Source organism: Pantherophis guttatus, chromosome 3 (genome assembly GCF_059756535.1).
Source record: "Pantherophis guttatus breed Tessera chromosome 3, ASM5975653v1, whole genome shotgun sequence".
Taxonomy (NCBI): Eukaryota; Metazoa; Chordata; class Lepidosauria; order Squamata; family Colubridae; genus Pantherophis; species Pantherophis guttatus.
Window position 1 is genome coordinate 109,132,296 of NC_142065.1, and position 20,987 is coordinate 109,153,282.

General features: G+C 37.9%; 2 protein-coding genes across 14 annotated transcripts in view; one reads left to right on the plus strand and one right to left on the minus strand.

Moving 5' to 3' along the window:
* SCYL3 (SCY1 like pseudokinase 3) overlaps nt 1-15,934 on the plus strand; it is a 32,398-nt gene extending 16,464 nt beyond the window's left edge. For all 5 annotated transcript variants that reach the window (XM_060690171.2, XM_034409857.3, XM_034409859.2 and 2 more), the window contains 9 exons: nt 632-734; nt 2,441-2,552; nt 3,078-3,155; nt 8,176-8,315; nt 8,784-8,971; nt 11,991-12,162; nt 13,326-13,484; nt 13,811-14,499; nt 15,585-15,934. In XM_060690171.2, the coding sequence (XP_060546154.1) occupies nt 632-734; nt 2,441-2,552; nt 3,078-3,155; nt 8,176-8,315; nt 8,784-8,971; nt 11,991-12,162; nt 13,326-13,484; nt 13,811-14,499; nt 15,585-15,647 (1,704 nt within the window). In that variant the 3' untranslated portion in view covers nt 15,648-15,934. The remainder of the gene's footprint in view (nt 1-631; nt 735-2,440; nt 2,553-3,077; nt 3,156-8,175; nt 8,316-8,783; nt 8,972-11,990; nt 12,163-13,325; nt 13,485-13,810; nt 14,500-15,584) is intronic.
* Nucleotides 1-20,987, minus strand: part of FIRRM (FIGNL1 interacting regulator of recombination and mitosis) — a 78,083-nt gene that overhangs the window by 10,719 nt on the left and 46,377 nt on the right. For 7 of the 9 annotated variants that reach the window (XM_087890182.1, XM_087890179.1, XM_060690168.2 and 4 more), the window contains 4 exons: nt 20,381-20,485; nt 19,463-19,543; nt 17,939-18,058; nt 16,101-16,619 (listed from right to left, as the gene is read on the minus strand). In XM_087890182.1, coding sequence (XP_087746308.1) covers nt 16,434-16,619; nt 17,939-18,058; nt 19,463-19,543; nt 20,381-20,485 — 492 coding nt within the window. In that variant the 3' untranslated portion in view covers nt 16,101-16,433. Of the gene's footprint in view, nt 1-16,100; nt 16,620-17,938; nt 18,059-19,462; nt 19,544-20,380; nt 20,486-20,987 lie in introns of those variants that run through there. The other 2 variants (XM_087890181.1, XM_087890180.1) reach the window with 1 other exon arrangement.

The following is a 20,987-nucleotide window of genomic DNA, read 5'->3' on the forward strand; positions in this document are numbered from 1 at the left end:
GCTCACAAATTTGATCACTTAATTATTTCCTGGAGTTTTGCTTTATTATCTGACTCTCGTCTGTAATTTCAGTTTATTCCCCTAATTGAACATGATAGAAATTACTTGTTATGAGTATTTTGTATCATCTCTCGCCATTATTTGTGAAATAATGTCTGCAGGCTCTTTATCATCCTGGAAGTAACTCCTGTGGTTCTGAAAACCTGTACTTTAAAAAAGGAGCTCGGTTTTCTCTAAACCTTTCTTGTAGAGCCTTTTCTTGCTTTTTATCTTGTCCTACTTAATGCAACTCGCCCACTGCAAGAGTTCCTTCGCTGATTAAGTCCTTGATTTCAAGACCAAAAATGTTCTTTGGTTGTTAATGTATCCCTTACCAAGTGCCATAGCCTTATTGTATGTCAAACAGCTCCCCCTAGATTATATGCTGTTTCTTCGATACACTCTGCATATCTTTTTTATTTAAATTTTAGTCTCCTCCTTTTGGTAACTTATCTCTGATATGGTACTTTTTGTATTTCACTAGAAAGATGTATATACTGTATATTTTTAAAAACTTAAGGAAATATGATATATTTAAAGATAAAGTTTGGGAAATGGTTAGTGTCCTCCATATAATATTTTTATTCCCCAGTCTGTAGACTTCCAGCTTCTTCCTGAAGGCCATGGGCATTCCCGAGATGCCTACTCATTTGGTGTAATGGTTGAAAAACTGCTTACTTTTTTAAATGAAGAAGGTAAGAATTCTTGGAAATAGAATGTATTGCCTCAAATGTAAATATACTCACAATTCAGAATAGATAGAAGGAAATACTTTATATACAGTTCTTATCCCCCTGCAACTTCCAAATAAACAGAAGACCCAGCTTGGGGGCAGGGGTGTCCGGGAGCTACTTGGCCTCAGCCCAACAGCTCTTGTGAAACTCAGAAGCAGAAATTGAGTTTTTCTGGCCTTGGAGAACTGCGCCCCTTCACTGGGGGATTATGGAGAAAGCTCAGTTCTTCACTTCCACAATTATATATAGCAAGATCTGCAGAAGATGAGGCTTTGTCTCCCTTGGGGGAATATATAAAACATGATAGCTCTTGAGATCCAGATGAGCCGAAACCTTCCTTTTGTTAGGATTGAGGAGGAGGAGGGCAATGGGGAACTTGTTTTTGGGATGGTGGATCACCCACCATTGGGCTCCTGTGCAGGCTCCATGAGACTTCATGAGTTTCTTTCCCTTTGAGGTTGCAGCACTGGAGTGGGATGAAATGGCACCCAACTCCACGCTTGGCTGCTATCAGGGGAGGCGAAGAGCTGATGGGGTGCCGAGTTGTCCCCACGTCCAGTTGGCTGGTGCAACTTGTTCCACACTGGCCCGGCCGCACCTACCCTGTGCACCCACCCAGCTGTGCCCACCCAGCTGTGCCCATTTGGCTGCTCCAAATCATCTGCAGCGAGTTATCTGTGCCAACCTGATTGCACCCACTTGTATGCGCCCAGTTGGCCAATGTGAGCTGTCCAGCACTGACCCAGCTGCGCCCATTCATCTGCTTCCACCTGGTCACATCCACCCAGCCACACCCACTGGTCTGAGCCCACTTGGCCACACCGAGTCATCTGTGCAGACCCAGTGTGGGCCTTGTCCCCTCCCCCCGTCCATACCCACCATCCACATTGAGCTGACCACTGTGAGTCATCCCATTCTGCTCTAGAGAACACAAAATAAAGTTCTGGTTTTAGTTATTAAAAATGTAAAATGATAGAAGGACTTTCTCTCCAAAGGAACTGAAATGTCTATTATTTGTGCCATGATATTTTTTTCAGCAAGTAATTAAACAGAGTAGGTTTCTTTACAAGATCCTGTACTTCACATAATGTTGTTGTAAAATACTGCTTTTTAAAGCCAGCAGTGAATAACTTCAGGGATTGTGTATTAGAATCCCTAGAAGGGGTTTTTCAAAACTAAGTCTTATATATCAAGGCAGCAGTGGTTTGAATATCCTGCTGTATAGATTGGATCAAGAATTGATTTAAAAATTGACAATTTTTAGAGTAGTTGCTTTTTATCTTTAATTTTAAAATTTAGAATCTTAATCCCAAACAGAATAATTCTGTACTTTTGACATGTAGAGCAAATAAATTTATAAACTCTGCTGTGCATTTATGAAAGTTTTATTTTCTCAGAATTTTCAAGTAGAAAAACCTGTTCTTCACTTCCATTCCTTTGAAATAATTTTCTGTTATATTTAGTTGCCATATTTCAGTACGTGTATCTTCATTTAGCTCATTTTATTTTCTTCTATAGCCATTATAACGAAAAAAACTGTTTTGGAGAGTTAATGTTTTCTTAAAGTGCAAAAGAATAAATGATTTTCATTTTTCAGTACGCTCTCTTTATTTGACAGAACTTTTTCATCTTTGTTTCAAAGAGAATTGATTAAACTTGTGTTCTAGTTTCAGAGGATGTACTTTCCAGCTTTCAGCATACATTACGCTCCACTTTGCTAAATCCAGATCTAACATGCCGCTCCCCACTGTCCAACCTACTGTTTCATGATTTTTTTAGGTAAGTATGTTACTGAAAGATATATATATATATATTCTTAGTTAATTTCTATTGTTCTTTGCATTAGGAAATAAATAATACTGCAACTATAATTGCTTCAATGTTGGTGATATATAAGATATGAGCAATGATTTGAATAGTTCCAGTATTTTCCATAATCTGTGATCAATTCATAAGCAACACTAATTGACAAAATAAGTTTTAGTTATAAGGATGATCAATACTGTTGTCTACATGTTTTTCTACTGCACTCACCCAGTTCTTATAACATAGTTTCTGATGTGATGTAGTTAGTTTTTTGTTTTTATTTTTTAACAACTAGTTGTGCCTGAGGCTGTTTAGGCTGAAAATTTAACATGAATTGTTCTTGGGAGAAATTTCTTAAGTTTGTGTTTTGGTATCATTTCACTGTGAAGCATGACTGCATCTTTCTATTTGCACATGAGTCATTTTTATTTTCGATGTTGAATTATTTTGTTCTGTTTGTATGTCTTTGCTCAATAATGGCCATTTAATTTTTTTCAGAAATGATTTCTTAGAAGTGGTAAGCTTTCTGAATAGTTTAACACTGAAATCTGAGGAGGAAAAAACAGAATTTTTCAAGTAAGAATAAAGGACTGTTTTTTTTTACTTTTGTATATTACTTTCTATGGCATTTTATGAAGTTTTTGGTTGTTTGATTACAATAACTTGATAAACTGAAAATAAAAAAAAACTGGGAAAGATGCTACCATGTATAGTTCAGACAGTCTCCTGAAAATTGGGTAGCAGCATCAAATTACAAGAAGCTAATTCTTTTTTGTTCATTTGTGCAAGTAGTTAAGTCATCCTCTAAAATCTAGAAAAAAAAATAAAAGAAATGTTCAAAGTGGCAGTTCTATAGCAAGTTATGATGGTAATTCATTACTATATTGTATTCTGATAAGTAGATCAATTAATAATGAATTAATAATGTGTCATTCTTTTCTACAGTACTTTACCTTTCCAGTGAAAAAGAATAACTTGAAATCTTTCATATTAGAATTATGTATTCTGCTACTGACCTATGACGTTGCTTGATATAGTTAAAATAATTAGCATTTATTTATTGGCATTTTCATAAACATTTGCACATGAATGAAAATATGATTTAAAATTTCATTAAAGTTATTTGAAAGCAGTGACATTTTTCAAAACATAAAAATATAAGAGCCTTGGTACTACAGGGGTTTAAGGCACCCTGTTATTAAGCTTATTAAGACCAGCTGCCTGCAATTACTGCAGGGTTCGAATCTCGCCAAGGCTCAAGGTTGACTCAGCCTTCCATCCTTTCTAAGGTAGGTGAAATGAGGACCCAGTTTGTGGGGGCAATAAGCTGACTTTGTATAAATATACAAAAGGATGAAGGCTATTGCTGAGCACATTGTAAGCCGCCCTGAGTCTCCGGAGAAGGGCGGCATATAAATCAAATTAAAAAAAAAAAAAAAATTGCAAAATAATGATATAAAAACTGTTTTGTTTATTATGAAGAGTGTCCAGAACATTATATAGGTATGCTAAATTAGGCTGCTAAACAATTCTTGGCTTAAAGATTTATTTTTCTTGTGCCTTTGAATCAGTCTTCTTGGCAAAATTTCAGAATGATTTGCCATTGTTTACTTCTCAGGGCTAAGAGAGAGTGACTGGTCTAAGGTCACCCAGCTGACTTTATGCCTATGGTGGGACTACAACTCTGAGTCACTCAGTTTCTAGCCTGATACCTTAATAACTTCCCCAAATTGCTCTTTCAAGATCATACTGGCCCAGTATTAAAGATCTGCAAATTCCCAAGGTTGGTTTCAACCTTTCAAAGAATTAATAAACAGCATGGGATGTTGCTTTTTATAAGATTGCTTGGTTTACATTTTTCCTGTGGTTTAGTTGATCTATAGCAGAAGCCATTTTGGGGATACCATTATTCACTGAGCCCTATTTGGAAATAATATGTAAAAGGGTTTTTCCCAATATTTATTTCTATATTATGGAATGCTCCCCATTGAAAAAATTGCTCTGCTTTTTTGGCTATTTGAAAGAAAGATAAATTTTGTCTTTAAAATTGCTTTACTATGGGAATTTTGATCTGTTAATATCAAATATTAATACTGTTAATTCAAATATTAAAACTGTTAAATTGATTTTTAAATGAAATAAGGCTCACATAAGGCTTTATATAGGAACATCTTTAAAAGAATAGCTGTATGAACATTCCCAGCTGTCTTTCAGTTCAACTACAGAGAAATAATATTTTCTACGGAATGTACATGAAATAGAAAATGGCATCATCTATCAATGCCAAAAGTACATGCTCTTAGACTTAGAATAACTTTATTGTCACTTTGAATGTACACTGATTGGCATACATTAAAATGAAATTTCATTGCATACAGCTCTCAAAGGGTCTCCACCTCTAATATAGACTACATAAACATGACAAAATAAATAAATAAATACAAAATTATGCATATACCCACAGAAAAACAACACAGTCTAATTTGGATGTATACATGTACATGGCGAGAGAAACAAATCTTGCAAGTTTACCAGACGGCTAGCATAGGGAACAAAGCTGTTACAGAATCTGATAGTCCTGCTAGAAATACAGTCAGGTCCAGAAATATTGGGACATCGACACAATTCTAACATCTTTGGCTCTATACACCACCACAATGTGCGTTAACTGCAGACTGTCAGCTGTAATTTGAGGGTATGTACATCCAACTCAGGTGAACGGTGTAGGACTTACAGCAGTTTGTATATGTGCCTCCCACTTGTTAAGGGACCAAAAGTAATGGGACAATTAGCTTCTCAGCTGTTCCATGGCCAGGTGTGTGATATTCCCTCATTACCCCAATTACAATGTGCAGATAAAAGGCCCAGAGTTCATTTCAAGTGTGCTATTTGCATTTGGAATCTGTTGCTGTCAACTCTCAAGATGAGATCCGAAGAGCTGTCACTATCAGTGAAGCAAGCCATCATTAGGCTGAAGAAACAAAACAAACCCATCAGAGAGATAGCAAGAACATTAGGCGTGGCCAAAACAACTGTTTGAAACGTTCTCAAAAAGAAGGAATGCACCAGTGAGCTCAGCAACACCAAAAGACCCGGGAGACCACGGAAAACAAGTGTGGTGGATGACCGAAGAATTCTTTCCCTGGTGAAGAAAACACCCTTCACAACAGTTGGCCAGATCAAGAACACTCTCCAGGAGGTAGGTGTAAGTGTATTAAAGTCAACAATCAAGAGAAGACTTCACCAGAGTGAATACAGAGGGATCACCACAAGATGTAAACCATTGGTGAGCCTCAAAAACAGGAAGGCCAGATTAGAGTTTGCCAAACAACATCTAACAAAGCCTTCACAGTTCTGGAACAAGATCCTATGGACAGATGAGACCAAGATCAACTTGTACCAGAGTGATGGGAAGAGAAGAGTATGGAGAAGGAAAGGAACTGCTCATGATCCTAAGCATACCACCTCATCAGTGAAGCATGGTGGTGGTAGTGTCATGGCGTGGGCATGTATGGCTGCCAATGGAACTGGTTCTCTTGTATTTATTGATGATGTGACTGCTGACAAAAGCAGCAGGATGAATTCTGAAGTGTTTCGGGCAATATTATCTGCTCACATTCAGCCAAATGCTGCAGAACTCATTGGATAGCGCTTCACAGTGCAGATGGACAATGACCCAAAGCATACTGTAAAAGCAACCAAAGAGTTTTGAACGGACAGAAGTGGAATGTTATGCAATGGCCAAGTCAATCACCTGACCTGAATCCCATTGAGCATGTATTTCACTTGCTGAAGACAAAACTGAAGGGAAAATGCCCCAAGAACAAGCAGGAACTGAAGACAGTTGCAGTAGAGGCCTGGCAGAGCATCACCAGGGATGAAACCCAACGTCTGGTGATGTCTCTGCATTCCAGACTTCAGGCTGTGATTGACTGCAAAGGATTTGCAACCAAGTATTAAGAAGGGAAAGTTTGATTTATGATTATTATTCTGTCCCATTACTTTTGGTCCCTTAACAAGTGGGAGGCACATATGCAAACTGCTGTAAGTCCTACACCGTTCGCCTGAGTTGGATGTACATACCCTTAAATTAAAGCTGACAGTCTGCAGTTAAAGCACATTGTGTTTGTTTCATTCCAACTCCATTGTGGTGGTGTAGAGAGCCAAAGATGTTAGAATTGTGTCGATGTCCCAATATTTCTGGACCTGACTGTACTTTGAAACCTCCTCCCATAGGGGAGCAACAGAAACAAACCGTGAAGTGGTTGTGGGGGGGTCTTTAACAATGCTTTGAGCTCTAAGCACATAGCACTTATAAGCAGTATCCTGAATGACAGGAAGCGAGCTTCCTATGATCTTCTCAGCTGTCCTTACCACTCTCTGAATGGACTTTCTCTCTGAGGCACTGCAGCCACCAAACCAAACAGTGATGCAGTTTGTTAAAAACGCTCTCTCAATTGTGCCTCTGTAAAAGGTGGCCAGGACAGAAGGAGAAAGATGTGCTCTCCTCATCCGACCCAGGAAATGCAGATGCTGGTTTGTACACTTCACTAAGGATGATGTATGGAGAGATCAATTCAGATTGTTAGCTATCTGTGTACTCAAGGAGATGGAGTTGGAAACTTTTCTTCCAACTTGCATAAACTGGGGCATATCAATAAGGAAATCCAGTATCCAATTACATAAAGGACTATTAAAACTTAATGTACCCAATTTGTTTATTTATTTATTGGTTCGATTTATATGCGCCCTTCTCCGGAGACTCAGGGCGGCTTACAATACATTAAGCAATAGCCTTCATACTTTTGTATATACCTGCTTAGTAGGGCTTTTGGCCCCTCTCTAAGCGGTGTTCTATTTTATACAAAGTCAGTTTATTGCCCCCATAATCCGGGTACTCATTTCACCTACCTCGGAAGGATGGAAGGCTGAGTCAACCTTGAGCCTGGTGAGATTTGAACTCACAGTAATTGCAGGCAGCTGGCAGCTAAGTGCTGCTTATCAGCACTTTAGCTTGCTGCACCACCAAGGCTCCTTTTGTTCACCAAAGTTTGTTCACTCAAAGGCTATCTGGAATTGCTTCAGATATTCAGGATGACATGATTATTGATAAGGAGCTGTAATCTACAAGTGTTCTAGACCAAATTAGAACCCTCAATGGGGTGGTCTATATGAATTTCGTACTGGTCAGATATCATGAATTAGAGATTTCAAATCCATAGTTGTGTCTTCATGTAGAGAAGAAGTGGATATTGTGTCTTGTTATTGAGGAGGGTGGAGGGAATATAATAAGGAACTTAAATATTTAATTATGTGACATTTGATTGTCTCTTTGGTATGATTTAATGGACTATTGTAAATGCTGTTATTTTAAAAAAGTGTAAGCTTGACAGATTCGATTTCCAAGTTATTAATAGCTTCATATCTGCAAAACTATATTTCTACATTTGAGGATAAAGAACAGTAGAAATTATGGAGCTTATTCTTATATGCAAAGGGTTTGACCTGTTTTTTTTTAAATGCTCTTGGGGAGAAGTGGTAAATGTATATAAATGTAGAAACTGTGTGGTACTGACCAATTTCTTTCTTAATACAGATTCCTGCTAGATAGAGTGGCTGGCTTGTCAGAGAAGTTGATTGCTTTGCGCTTGGTACCTCTCTTGCTCAATCAGCTTGTGTTTGCTGAACCAGTAGCTGTGAAGAGTTTTCTTCCTCATCTTTTGGGGCCCAAGAAGGGTAAACATTGACTACTATCTCTCCAGCATGTGTTCAATCTGAGAGTTGGGAGTGCCCTAGAAGTGCCACAGGATGAAATTATTAACCAGGTCATATACATTAGGGGACAAAAATTGTTATGGCTGTTTTCACCTCTTCTGCCATGTTTTCTATCCTGATTTTCTTACTCTTTCACTGAGGTAATGGTTGGTCTAAATGTACTAATGGAATTTTTGTTCTTAGAGATTAATAAAAGTTAACTCCTTTCCTCCTTCCCATTGGCTTCAGTAAGCAGGTACTGAAGCTTTCTGTTTTTTCACATAGTGCCTCAAATGTTAGAAAAGGTAACAGTTCTCTTTAAAGACTTTTAGTTTTAAATTTTAAATAGTTAAGTGTAAAATGAAATAGTTGTGGTAATAGTTGTGATAAAAACTTTGAATTGCCAGTTTTAACTGGCATCATGTTAACTTTCCAATTTCTTCATGCCAGATAAATTGAGTGAAAGCCAGATCAATGGTCTGCTGTCTCCGGCTATGTTCCAGGCACATGTCAGCCCAGTGCTGCTGAAACTCTTTGAGGTGCACGAAGAACATGTTCGGATGGTATTGCTCTCTCACCTAGATGCCTATGCAGAACTGTTTACACAGAAAGAGCTAAAAAACATCATATTGCCACAGGTGAAAAACATTGTACATACTGCCCTGCTTCCTTGCTTTGTCAGAGAGGGCTGACTGAGATCAATTCTGGGAGCTTTTTTCCCAACCCATTTATGCATATGAGATAGATGATACAGATAGACAGACAGACATTTGTGTTGCAATAGTGGCAAATATCTGTAGCTCAGGTGTAGGATGAGAGTGAAGGTTCGTTCTCCGAGCTTGTGGGTTGGTTTCCGAACGTTTCGTTATCAGGCTAGGTAATATCTTCAGTTGAGTTTACGGGAGTTTTCTACCTACCTAGAGATTTGTGTGTCTGGATATACAAATTGGCTAGAGGCCATGTACCCAAAAAGGGCAGAGATAGGCTACATCATACATCCATATAGTTAAACACATAGGGAGAATGAAGTAATGTTCTGGAAGCATAAACCTCTGTGTACTTATTCTGCAATAAATCTCAGTGAGTTGATACTACTTAAATTAGGATCAATATTTAAGCTGCTTTTTCTTTCTCTTTGCAAAAAAGAAACTCCAAAATTACATGATTGGTTTATGTATTATTGACTTTTGTGCTAGGCTGCTGTTACACGTCATCTTACGCATTACTTTGTAGCAGTGGTGAAATCTAAAATTTGTTACTACTGGTTCTGTGGGCGTGGCTTGGTGGGGGGGGAATGTGACTGGGTGGGCATGGCCAACTTCTTTTTTTTACTTTTAAAACCATTTTTTCTACAACCTCTTTGGCAAAGAGGTTGTAAAAAAATCCTTTTAAAAGGCTCCGACGATCCCAGCTGAGTTGCCTGATCGTCAGAGGCTTTTTTTCTTTTAAAAGGCTCTGATGATCAGGCAACTCAGCTGGGATCGTCAGAGGCTTTTAAAAGCATTTTTTTCTACAAACTCTTCGGCTGAAGAGGTTGTAGAAAAAATGCTTTTAAAAGCCTCTGACAATCCCAGCTGAGGCGCGCGAACATCAGAGGCTTTTTTTTTACTTTTAAAAGCATTTTTTCTGCTGAAGAGGTTGTAAAAAAAATGCTTTTAAAAATAAAAAAATAAAAATCTCTGATGATTGTGTGGCTCAGCTGGGCATGGAGGGGGGCAGGGATTTTTGCTACCGGTTCTCCGAACCACCTGCCTCCATTGCTACCGGATCGGGTGATCCGGTCCGAACCAGGAGCATTTCACCCCTGCTTTGTAGTATGTTGTAGTTCAGTGGCTCTTATGTAGACAGTGAGTAAAGGAAACTTTGCCATGGAAACTTTAAAGCAGTGGTTCTCAACCTGTGGGTCGCGACCCCTTTGGGGGTTGAAGACCCTTTCACAGGGGTCACCTAAGACCATCAGAAAACAAGTATTTTCAATTGTTTTAGGAATAATTTTATGGTTGGGGGTCACCACCACATGAGGAACTGTATTAAAGGGTCGCGGCATTAGGAAGGTTAAGAACCACTGCTTTAAAGGGATTAGGGAAACTGAGCATTCTCATTCCCGCAGAGTGCCTTCATGGACAGGAGACTCTACATTGCATCCTTTACACATGGAGGAGGACAAGGGTGCTATTCACCTCTTAATAGCTGAAAACAGCTGTTTCTCCTCCATTTCAGACACTTGCTCTTATTATTTATAGTATCTACCAATTCAGTTGATTACCATGTTTACCAAGTAAAACAGTTCATCGTTTTGACCATAGCAGGTCAAGTGACAAAATGTACATTGCAACCTCACAGCTCAAACTCTTATCTCTGAAGTACTTACATGCAACAAGTATGCTAGTATGATACAAGTATGAAAGTATAGAGTTTGTGCCATGATACCGTGTTCCTCTGAAAACACGACCCACCCCAATAATAAGCCCAACCCTAATTTTTTGGGGGTGGGCCTAATATTACCCCTACCCTGAAAATAAGCCCGGGGGGGATGGCTGTGGCCAGTATGAGTGGCGGCGGGGGGAGGGGCAACCGTCCAGCTGCAGTTTCTGCCCACTGGCCCATTGGGGCAACACAAATACCGCTTTTGCCCTTCTCTTTCTGGGCGCAGCACTTCTGCTTGTTGGGCTGCTTCCCCAAAGCTGGCAGCTCCGCGGCCAGCTGCTTTGCTTTTTCCCTCTTTTTGGGAGGCTTGTGGGAGGCTTTTTGGCGAATGTGAGGGAAATGAGGGGAATTTTCCTGCCTGTCCTCCATTCCTCAAGCTCATGGATGGCAGGCAGGAAAATCCTCCTCTCCATTTTCTTCCCATTCGCCAAAAAGCCTCCATTTCAAAAGCTGAAGGTTCAGAATGAAGGCGACGGTGTGTCCATGGTGCATCCAGCTCACCGAGTCTAGCCTGCTGCACCTCAAAAAAAGTAAGACCGCCTTGAAAATAAGCCCAAGTGCTTATTTTCAAGTCTAAAAGAAAATAAGACCCGGTCTTATTTTCTGAGAAACACAGTATCACAATGCATGTTTTGTCATGTTATCATTGTGGCTAGCAGTGGATGCTTGTGCTGGGAAATGTAAGGTGACCATCTCAAGGCATGGGTAATTATGTATATGTGGTGGGGAAGGAATTTCCTTTATAGTAAATAACAATTATTAAGGTTTGTTGATTTCTGCAGTGAGATTATTTACAAAGATAAAGTCAACTAGTCTTTTTTATTTCTCTTTAGGAATATGATTCTGAAGTTCTAGTCATCCTCTCCATCTAGATTGATTTTTCGCTTTATCCACCTTTTCTAGTTTACATAGTTACACCCCCTTCGTTTTATCTGTGCTGGACAGTCACAAGTGGGAACAAGTATTTGGCATTTCAAAACTTTTGTATAAATATTCAATTCTAAATGTACACAAAGCAGATAAATTTGGATGAATTATAGCCAAACCAGCTTGAAAGTATCGTTGTGGTAGTAAATGCTCACAATAAACTACATTTTTAAAATATCTGCCCCCCCCCCCCCGCAAAGTAGTACAGCTATTAAAGGGATTTTTCAGACCTACATTGTTGTTGTTTTTTAACTGAAGATGGGTAGGAAGCCAACTCCATTTGACAGAATATCTTTATTCTAGGTTTTACTTGGCTTGCGAGATACTAGTGATTCTCTAGTGGCTGTGACACTGCAAAGTTTAGGAGTGCTAGTCTCATTCCTTGGACCTGATGTGGTTGTGGGGGGTGACAGAACAAAGATCTTCAAGCATTCAGCCCCAAGTTTCACTAAAATTATGGATCTTTCCTCTGAAGGTAAATAAATATAGCCAATTTTAGCTCTCCTACAAACAAAAGAAGCTGTTGATGAAACTAGAACAGACTGTAATTGGAGCAATCCAATTGCATACTTAATCACAATCTGTGCTATAATTTAAAAAGGAAAGCATCAGGGACAAAGTTACATGTTTAGGATTCATTTGGGGATAGTTACTGAACCATTAAATTGCAGTAATTTTCTCCTTGATATGGAAGGCTGTTTACATAAGAAGTTCTAAACAAAGCTAAAGTGTAATGATGTTATATAACTTGGAATAATTGTATAGCTAGTAGATAGGAATCATTAATCAATACAGCAAATTCTTTTTCATAAAGATGCAATACTGTTTTATCTTATTCTGGGTGTTTGTTGAACATGCTGGATCATCAAAGAATTGGCATTACCATCTTCTGATCTCAGACATGCTTCTGGATTTCACTGAATTTGTTTTTTAATGGGAAATATGTGGGTACACAGCTTCTGGACAGAGAAAATAATTTTTGAATTAAAGATTTCCCGGGAAAGAATTGTCTGTGCAACTCAATGTACATAGCTCCTTATTATTTTTCCTCTCACTCACAGTGAAATTCCAGAAGATATGAAGTAGCATAAGAGACTCATCATCATCTAGTAAACAAAGTGTCAGATCACATATCCCAAAAGGTCTAAAAAATATCAAATTAACACATTTTATTCATCATTCCACATTAGATCTGTTTAGGCAGGTTGAACTCATACAGGAGAATTCCTGCTTTTAAATGTGTACTGTACCAATAGACTTGTGGAACTAAGTCTCATTTGCAGGAAGAGCAATGTCAGGAGTAGGGCTAAAGGCTCTGTTTGTTTTGTCAGTTTATCTGTGTTAGGGTGATGAGGGGAAAGTAAAGGCTCATACTGCTGGGGGTGAGGATTCCTGTTCAGATGGGTTGTCTTAGAAGTCCAAATTGGCCATACAGATCAGATTCCCCATCTCTGATTAATCCTTTGCTTGCAGTTTTTATAACTCTTTATCCATCTTATAAGAGCAAATAATTAATGCTTTTATTAATGAAACTAAATAAACAATATTCTAAAAAGTATTAAATATGTTTTAAATGTTTTGATATTACTGGATTGCTGCTTTTTTCTAGTATATCCTTATATATAAATATCTTAACAGACTCTTCTGATGATGTAATGAGCTGTGAGGGTAAACTAATCTACCTACCACTACAGCATAATTCAAGTATGTTTCTCAAGTGCCACAATTCTGGAAGTTTGTCCTTCAGCAACAAGAACAATGTACCAGGGGAAGGTTCTCACATTGCCCTAAGAAAAGGTAGCCTTGGTCCTACTTATTTTTGCCTTTCTTTCTAAAAAGTATTATATCTGCCAATCTAAGACAAAATCCAAATCTATACATTTGGGTAATATATTGGGAAAGCTATGATAAGATACTGTTTCTTTTGAATGTAAAGTGAAATATAGCAATTGAGAGAATTCTAGGCTAGGCAGCTGTTATTCAGCTTTCTTACCTTATATTATAGTTAAGTCTGAAAATGAAAGTAATATGCCTGTATGTTTAAGTACAAAAGAATGTGTGTGTGTGTAAGACTTCATTTAGTTTCATTAAATCACTGATCAAAGCTTATGTATGTTCTCTAGGGAAGCAAGACTCTTTAAACTTATATAATATTCCTAGTGGAATAAGTACAATAAATAATGGCAAAAACTGCCACCATGTGACTGAGAAGACAGAAGAATGGCCAGACTGGAATGAGTACGAAGAGCTCAAGCCAGAAAAAAATAAAATTGCTGATACCAAACTGAAAGACTTTTGTGTTAACAGCCATCCACGTCTTGCCAATCATGATGGAGAAGAGAAATCTCCCTTTAAGCTCTCTTCAGGAAACACTCACTATGATAGAGGGATAAATCACATCGCAGAGCTGCAGCTGCCTCCAAATACATTTGCACCCACAAAAGAACTCAGAACTCTCCAAAATAATCCCTTGCCAGAGTCTATCAGCAACAGCGATGGCTGTGACCCAAGAGACCAGGATCAAAAGTCTTATTTGACCAAAACATCATTTCTAGAGAAATCTCCCAAGTTGAAAAGTGGTTTAGGAGAAGAGTTTGTGATCCAGGTGAAGAGGAAAGAATTGCATGACACAGAGCTGGACTGGTTTGCAGACATGGTCCCAGATATCAAATCTTCATCATCGCTCTTAGTTCTACCAGAACTAGAGACCCATTCATTTATTCAGAGTAACTCAGAGAGAGTTTTGAACTCTATGAGCGATGGACAAGAAATGCAGTTTTCTTCTAAATTTGCAGCATCAGAAATTGCAGAGGTAAGAATTTGAGGAACAGAAGCTCTAGTACTTTATAAAACTCCTGTGTATTAGTTGGCGACAGGTTATTGTATCAGGTTGATTACATGAGTGATATGGCAGACATTTTGTCAGCTACGTTCTTAATAGATATGCTCACACAACACTGATTCAACTGAACTGTTAGGACAGTTCACGATCTGATTGAATTGAAACTTGGAATAACTTGGTTGATTTCATTTTCAGATGAGACCTATTTCTGAGGGGGCTTGGTGGACGAATAGGGAAAGTCTTGTGTGCTTTTCCCTTTCTCCCATATTCTCCTGTGTGGCTTTTGTGCCAAGTCACCGACCCTCCTCTCTCAGGCACTTTCCTTGCATTAGCCACATATTTTAATTCAAGTGCAGTACATCTATTGAACCACCTTCCCAGTACTGTAGTGTACCTTCCTTCTCCTTATATTCCTTTAATTGCTATGCCAACCACCAGCTATTTTCCATTTTTTTACCACCCTCTGCACCCAAATATTTGTGATCCACATCTGTACATTGTCAGGAGGCACATCATCAGAACTTGCTGTTTTGTACTACATTAATTCTTGGGTTCTGTTTTCAGTAGTTGCACTGGCAAAGAGAGTACTACATGTCTTTTTTGAACAGGTGATTGCTTAAAGAAAACATGTCTTAGCTACCATCTCATAATGGAGAAAAAAATTCAAATCTAAAATAGTTCTATAATAGTGTTAGAGAAAAGGCACAATATTGTTATATCATGTAATTATTTTGTGAACTAACTTCAACATGAAGGTGTCTGTGTCTGAGTTGGATGTGGCATCCATGTTTCACTTTGTAATATAGGAAGGCCACACAGGTTCTTAGTAGTGTTGTAAGAAGAAATTGTTTTGATCAGTATACATTTGTGTTAGATTCAGGAAAATCAGGACCCCCAAGATGGTTGTGATTGATATACTTATTGCTATTCCTGGGAAATAAAAATGATACCCTGTGGGAAAAAATACACTTTCTCGCTAACTGCTAATAAATAGCAGTGGTACACAGAGTTCAATAATGTCACTGACTGTCTTCATGATTTGATCATTATTTCAGGTGGATGGTGTTGGCTGGGAAGAAGATGATGACCTGAATTGGGAAGAAGATACTAACTGGTGATGATGAAGATCTTCTATCGGTTACAGTTCAGTAACTTCTTTCACAGTACCCTGGACATTCTAAGTCCTCTCCTCATTCTCCACTTGCACAAGCAATGAGAACTTGGTATTGGCATATCAGTGCTTGCCTTTCTGAGTTAAACTTTTAGGCCAAAACTATAGCAGGGATTTCCCTGCCTTGGTTGCTAACAATTGGACAAAGCGGGATGTTACAGATATGTGGCTTTATATTTCCACAACTGTTTTATTTGTGAAGAATTCTAGGAAAAATAAATGGATAAATCACTAGTTTCTTGTGGAACTTATTTGTATGAGTAAACTGGCTTCAAAACATTTCTATTGATCCTACAAGAGAATCCTACAATTGTTTTACAAGGGTAATTGTAGAGTAACTGAGATTAAATTAGGAGATTAAATTAAACAGGAGAGAAAAACCACAGGATAGCAGCAAATCTTAAATTCTTATACTAGACAGTTTATTTCCCAGGTAAAATGTCCTGAAGGGGATTGTTGAGTATATTTGTAATTCTTACGTTTTGGTAGTAAAGATAATATAAACAAACTAAAGAAAGGGCATAAATTAACACACATGCAATTTTTAAAATCATTATTTTCACTCAGTTGCAATATTTTTCAACCAGAAAGCTGTAACAAATTATAAACATAAAATTAACATACAGCTTTCTAGATTCAGAATTACTACTAGTTCTGCCTGTTTTGTGTTCAAGCCCTAAATGTGGAACTACAGTTTACAGTACGATACTAAAATCATCCAGATCCAGTCAGATCAATGTATACTATTCTTTAAGCTGTGCAACGTCGCCTGTAATGCTTCCAGTTTCTTTGCAAACCAAGTGGGAGGTGGGCCTTTCTGTAACAATTGCTTCATGGTCTCCAGTGCCCTTTCAGCATTGTCAACTGCTGACTTGTACTGCACCTCAGTGGGTGAATAGCAAATTCTCTTGGGGGACGGCTACAATTAAAAAACAGAAGAGCAGTTCTGTAACACAAGGATTTTAAGCAAGGGAATATAATGAACCCGGTCAATGCAATAAAATCCAACAACTTCCCATGATACTCTCTGATTTTCAAGTCCTATATTCCTTTTGTTTCTTATTAGAAGGCTCAAAGTGGCTCTGTTTTAAATATATGGGTATTTATGTCTGAAATTAATCCTCCTTGACAACAAAAAAGAATATATTGTAATGCTGAGGGAAGCTTCTTCATATGCAAATAAGTAGCATCTTTTCAGTTACATACTCCTGAAGCTGTTCTGTTATTACTGGCTATTTATGCAGCAGTTTGGAAAAAAAAATTAATAAAACTATATAATAGTAGAGGTCTATAGAAGCAGCAGTTCTAGTCCAATCGTCACAAACTCAGTTTTGGAGGTAAGATTGTTGTATAAATATAGAAAATTTTATATTTATAAAACATATACAATAGACTTCAGACTTACCTTCCCTACTTAAAATGACTCCTCTAAATACAAGCACTAAAGCAGTATTATGAAAATTCTGTAGTCCTTTCCACAGGTATTCCTTGACTTACAACAGTTCATTTGGTGACTGTTTGAAGTTACAACAGCCCTGAGAAAATGACTTAGGATCATTTTTCACACATGAAAAATAATCATAATCCAAATATTTGGCAACTGACTCAAATTTATGTTAGCTAGTGTCCAAAGATCATGTGATCACTTTTTGATATCTTCTGATAAGCAAAATCAATGGGGAAGCCATTCATTTAACAACTGTCTGTGGCAAAGTCCTAAAATGGGGCAAAACTCAATTTACTTGCTTAGCAACATAAATGTTGGGCTTAATTGTGGTCCTAAATCAAGGACTACCTCCATTATACAGAGAATATTAGGAAGAGATGAACAGACTTCCCCCTTTAAAATGATCTAAAGTAACTTGCAGTTTCGGAAGATTTGGAATGTAATTTCAAGGCACTGATCATCTAATATAAGATTAGACATCAACATTTGAATAAGAACAATGTTAAATAGATGACTAGAGGGTGCATTTTCTTTTTTCTTGCAAGTAAGATTTCTTGCTAGCAATCACTTTAGTAAATGTGATTCCCTCTGTATATACATCTTAGATATGTAAATTTTAATTGGAGTTAATTCCCATGAATGAAAAAACTAAGATCATATAAATGGTTGTTAATGTCAAAGTATCTGTGAGTACCCTCAATTAACCCTAAATTTTCCAATATAAAAATAACACTGTGATAACCCTTGTCATTCTGAAGTTAGACTTTCTCATTGAAAAGACTACAGAATACCTCTTCAATAAGAGCTCTTTGCCCATCAGCTCTGGCCTCCAGGAAGAAGTGCATAAAAAGAGCATTTTCTTCTTTCATTCGATCTGCTTTTGCTTTTGGTGTCTCCTCAATATGATTGCTCTGTGAAAGAATAACAAAAATAACCAGTATCAATAATTAATGACTGTTAATAGTTCATATATAAGTTACCTTAGTTTACTCCTACAAGTGGGGCAAGGAGGAATAAAATTAAGCAGACACTCAGGTGGAGAAGAATAAGAAGCTTCTTGGATGAGAAGCAAAATGTCTTCAAAGAAAAACCAGAAAGTCCAGTTGCTCTTGAAAAAAAATACTTTTGGGACAACTGTGACCTGGATGACTGAGAATCTCCATATCTGTTATTTTTTCCAAGTTGTCTTCAGTTAGAAAAGTACAGATAGACCTCAGTTAGTGACTGCCTCAGGCAGTGACCATTCAAGGTTACAACAGAGATGAAAAAGTAATTCTGTGATCAATGCCTGCATTCACGACCATTGCAGCATCTCTGTCAGTCACGTTCACCATTACAGCCAGTTAGTATGCATGACTCTTTACTCCCCCTCCCTCCAGTGAGATTATTTAAACAAATGATGTGTTCCTGAGGTTTCTCTGCAGCGCTTCCCCAAAAGGTAATAATGGCAAGTTAAACAAGTTTATTTCTGTGACCTTAATTAGCAGACTGCTGCCTGTAACTGACAGGACTTTAATCATTTTCCCACTTTCAGCTTTTGTTTGCCTCCCAAGCAGCTCAGGACAGAGTCATAAGTGCATTAGACAAACAGCCAGGGAACTGCTTTCAATGTGTAGCCTCCATTGTGTGCCTGCTTACTCTCTTGTAATCCTTCCCTTTCCAATGAATGTAAATAAAAAAATTAATTCTATTCTTGATAATTATCCGCTGAGTGAGCATTCCAAAGAATAGAGTAGGGAAAAAGGAAAGCCAAAGTAAATTTGAAAGCACAATCATAAGATTTTCCACTTAACAACCACATCACTTAACAACTGGGGTGTTGGTGCCAATTGTGGTCACTAAATAAGGATTACTTGTACAATATAAATATTTAAAATAAATGTGGATAGCTATACACAGGCTGTAAAGGAACCATTGCTTTGGGTACTGAAATGTGTACTATATAGGAAAACAAATCAGAAATCTTGTGATCTCACTCAGCAGGATTCTGCAATGCATTGGGCCTTGTGACTTCTCTAGCCAAAGTTCTAGATCAGGGATGTCAAACTGGTGGCCCACAGACCGGATGCATCATGCACAGGCCACGCCCACCCCGGTTCCGCAAAAAGTCATGATACATCAAGTGAAGTCACATGACACAATCGAGTTTGACACCCATGTTCTAGATTATGTTTCAAGGCCCATATAAATTCTTATCTGTTCTGCAAGAACAGTGTGTTTTAAAATGATATAGTATGCACACTTATTAATGAAACTTGAGTTTAAAAGTAGGTTTGACACTAGGATTGCAGTCACTTTTATATTTTCTTGTATACCTTGGAGAGAAAGTCAACAACTTTGGTTTTGATTTCAACAGAGTTCAAACATTTCTGAAGTATTGGTTCATGGCTTGTTCCCTTAATACAAAAACAAAACAAGAAAGTAAGGAAAGTTTAGATAACTAGTTGGTTTATTAGGTGTAACAATCAAGCAGCATCAAAGAATATCTACTAAATACTGAATGTATTCAGCACTAGAGAAACTTAGGTTGCAGTAAATTTAATACTAAAAGTGATTCTGCTCTGTTCATATTCCCTTATTTTTTCCATATTGAAACTAATTATCTTATGAAAACAATAAACATTACAACCAGAATATTTCAAAAGAAATAGAAACACTATACAACTTCTTCACATATTTTCTTGTCCTCAACAGCTCATAGTTTAAGATTTCCATTTCTCCAGAACCATGACTTACTAAGCAAATATGATCTGCTATAATAAAACTCAGTCATGAGTATGATAAGCAATTCAAGGATGTTGATCTCGCTAAAGTTAAATCTTCCTAACAATTATATTGCTAATAATCAGCCTGCTGTTCCCCTCCCTATATTCTGTCATGCAAAAAAGGATTGTAGAAAAAAGAAGACTACTTATTGTTTAAATAAAATTTGTAAGGCAAAGGCAAAAATCCAGCTTTCCTCTATGGTTTCCTCACTTTCTCCAAACTTCTGGTTATGAAATATGATTCTACCTTTTCCCAAAACTGTGGTAGATGCAGAAATTTTGAATTTGTACTTTGGGCAAGGCAAATGTTTCTGTTGCTTCTAATTTCTCCAAATTCCATTACAGATCAATCCTCTAAAGGACAGGTTCTGCTTCAAAAATGGACTTCATCATGAGTTAGTTACTTGCAACAATCTGAAACAACTTAACTTGGACTATCTAAAACTTGAAAAACACAATTGGACTTACCTCTGCAAATTGAGTGAATGATTCTATGGCATGCTGTTGTATTAGCCAGCTATTGTTAGCCAGTAAAGAACCAAACAAACAGGACAAACTGGACAGAAATTGAACCTAACAAGTGAATAATACAATTAGTTTGATTTACAGCTCTACATTAAAGTAGTAACTACAGAGATGGACCTATATGATTCATCTACAGCCCTAAAATTAAATCACAACAGTGATTGCTAATAACAAATAACAAATGGCATTTCACTCCCTCCAGAACAAACTAACTAACTTGCAATAACATATTGCAGCTGTTAAAATGTATTCATGTATACCAGGGGTGTCAAACTCAATTTCATCGAGGGCTGCATCAGGGTTGTTTGACTTTGGGCGGCCGGGGTGGCTGTGGCCAGGGTGGGCATGGCCAGCTCGACATCACTCATGTTGGGGGAGCCTATGATGGCCCAAGTGCTCTGCCAGCGAAAACAGGCTCCCGAGCTTCATTTTTGGCTGTGATGGCCTCCTGCAACCCTCTACCAGCGGAAACAGAGCTCGGGAGGGCCGCATGAAGCCCTCCCAAGTTCCGTTTTTGCTGGCAGAAGGACCACGGGCTGATCCTTCACTG